The sequence below is a fragment of the Coffea arabica genome, chromosome 1e, assembly GCF_036785885.1.
Source record: "Coffea arabica cultivar ET-39 chromosome 1e, Coffea Arabica ET-39 HiFi, whole genome shotgun sequence".
Taxonomy (NCBI): Eukaryota; Viridiplantae; Streptophyta; class Magnoliopsida; order Gentianales; family Rubiaceae; genus Coffea; species Coffea arabica.
This window is the reverse complement of record NC_092311.1, coordinates 46,535,897-46,538,595: the sequence shown is the minus strand read 5'-3', so window position 1 is coordinate 46,538,595 and position 2,699 is coordinate 46,535,897. Positions and strand designations below refer to the sequence as shown.

The window sequence follows — 2,699 nt, the reverse complement described above, 5'->3', positions numbered from 1 at the left end:
AAAAAAAAAATGAATGGGGCGCACACACACATATGTGTGACGTATTAATGAACTCATTTGATTTGATCCAATCAAATCCATTGATTCCTGACCTTGAATTTGACCGAGTCGATACTTGGTCCGGTCTAAAAATATATTGCAACATTAATCGCATCCAAGAAATACAAAAAAGAAAAACTGCACATTTAAAAAAAAAACCATGTTATTGACAATTCTTTTTTACATATCAAACACCAATAAACCAGTTGTGTTCGCGAAAAAGGAGAAAGGAAGAAATTCAATTTAACGAAGAGAGAACCCAAGTGAAAGCACTTGGAAACCATATCTAATCTTAAGAAATTCATCAAGACGAATTCTGGGTTGATCAACCATTGAAGGCCATCCAAGACATCATTTTCCATGATGCCACTTATCAGTAAATTGACACATTAGAAATCAAAACCAAATTACACTTCAATACCAGACTTAGGAAACTCTTATTCTAGAAGCCAACTTATTACTGACGGAATTGTTGTGCGTATATCGATCTCAATGTCACCATTTTCATCATGCCATAGACCAAGTAACTGGTACTCTTCCATCATCCTCGTTAAGCCCTAAAGCTTCCCACACAGCACTGGATCCATCAACAATGTTGTTATCGCAAGGTGGCTGGAAAGCGTGCTCCTTATCACAGCCATTTCTAGAGTCGCATTCATCCACAACCTTTGCAGTCACGCTTTTCCCGTTGCTGGCTGTGATTCTTATCATTTTCCCACACCTCGACCCTCCTGCATACCAACCAGTGGAAAGTGCAACAATCCTTTCACTATTTTTGTGATATTGGCCGTCACATTCTGATTCAGCCCCGCCGTCTCCACCTACGTCAAAATCATTTAGCGTAAGAATTGCCGCCGTGGAGCTAGTAACCGGCGGAGAGCATGTATAAGTGGGTTTAGTCTCTCCTGAACATGTCATGGAGCCAGTTGGGCTACAATTGCCCTGAGGGGATGGCCCGGAAGGCGAGCTTCCGCCGCATATGTGGGTTCCAAGGTCAGGATCGTCGTTACATTTTCCTCCAATGCAAATTAACTGGCCGTCGCAATCATTTAAGGTTTGGCATGGACCATTGCATGAGGAGATGGCTAATCCTGGGGAAGGAAAAGATAAGATATTGAGTGAAATCAAGAAGGAAAGTATGACAAATTTTGCCATGGTTACTGGAAGGAAGGGATGGATAGGGGCTAATGTAGATACTATTAAGCTAGGATGAGGTAAAAAGAGAGTGAAGTGTTGGAAGGGTGGCATTGGGATGAGAGGTTTTGGCGTGTATTTATAGTGTGGATAACATACTAACATAGACGGAACCAGAAAAATTAGTTAGAGAAAGCGAGCTTTAACATATTTAAAATTGTACATACATCATATAGTATTATTTTCAAAATTTTTCAAGGCCAAAAATTTGAATTTACAAAAAAATTATTTAAAAAATCTTAAAATTTTAAGGAAGAAAAATCTAATTTTTAAGACTTTAGGGCGGCCCGCATGGTATGGAATGGATTTGTTATGGTTGTCATGAGAATGAGAAGAATGAGCCACTATCTTTGATGCTGGCTGCTGCCTTTTGTTGACTGACTATATAAAGTGTACAGTCAACTATGAAAAAATTCCCACTTCACACTGTAGAGCTTCTGATACGTCTAAAAGTACATGGCCATGGTTAGACGTGAAAATGACTCAAGTGGAACTCGAATGAACGGTGTATTATTTAAATTCAAACTCGAGTTCGAGCTCAATTTAATTTAATTTATTTTGAATTGAATTTGAACTCGATTGAATCTAAACTAAATCAAGCTCATTAAATTTAAGTGGTATAAATTAGCATGTCGTAGAATTTTAAACAACGGATACAATACACAAGTTTTGTAAATAACTCGATTGAATTCGGCTTCTTCACATCGCCAGTCATTGATAAATATAAGAGTTGACGAGAGGCCATAGATAATGACGCAGCAAAGAGTGTGAAAATGGAAAAAAGAAGTCATCGCAGTTTTTCAGTACAGATTATAGACCGGGTTGACCACCAAGTATTTGCCGTTCAACTAAGGTTACTGATACTGATATTTGCCGGGCTGGGGCGCCTGGCCGGGCCGCAGGGGATTAGTCGGGTCCCGTAAGAATTGACCCGGACACTCCTGTGTAGACAAAAAAAAAAAAAAAAACTAAGGTTACTGATATGTTACGCCAATTAAATTTTAGGCTTTCTACATAAAGTCAGTGGCCCTTGGGTAAACTTATATGCCTATGCCTCCAGCTTTTGGTAGAGTTTTCTTCCGGGGAAGACCAGTTAAAACAAATGTAGATGGTGGTCAGGTTGAAATTTGCAACCAATCAAGAATATATAGGTTCAGAAGATAACACCCTTTGTATTTGCAATGTGTTCAATTCTTATGAGAGATTGAGACTTCAGATAGGTGTAGCTTATTAGTGACACCAGACTTGGAGAAGGCCAGGCCTAATGCAGGCACAGGGAAAAGGGCATCAATAATAATAAGAATTTGGTTAGTGAATTTACGATTAGTAATTCCGATATAACAACCTGACTAAATTTTCACACATTATGACACATGATTAGTAAGTATATAACAACATACCAACATTAATCACTTTTGGATAGCAGTTGCGGGTTTCCTTGTCAACAAAAACATACCAACATTGAT

At 38.6% G+C, this 2,699-nt stretch overlaps 1 protein-coding gene across 1 annotated transcript; it reads right to left on the bottom strand.

Annotated features, from left to right (window-relative positions):
- Positions 1-281: 281 nt before the first annotated feature.
- Positions 282-1,280, bottom strand: LOC113707508 (kiwellin). Its single transcript, XM_027229861.2, has one exon. The coding sequence runs from the start codon at positions 1,192-1,194 to the stop codon at positions 547-549; it is 648 nt and encodes a 215-aa protein (XP_027085662.2). The 5' UTR covers positions 1,195-1,280; the 3' UTR covers positions 282-546.
- Between the last annotated feature and the right edge of the window lie 1,419 nt (positions 1,281-2,699).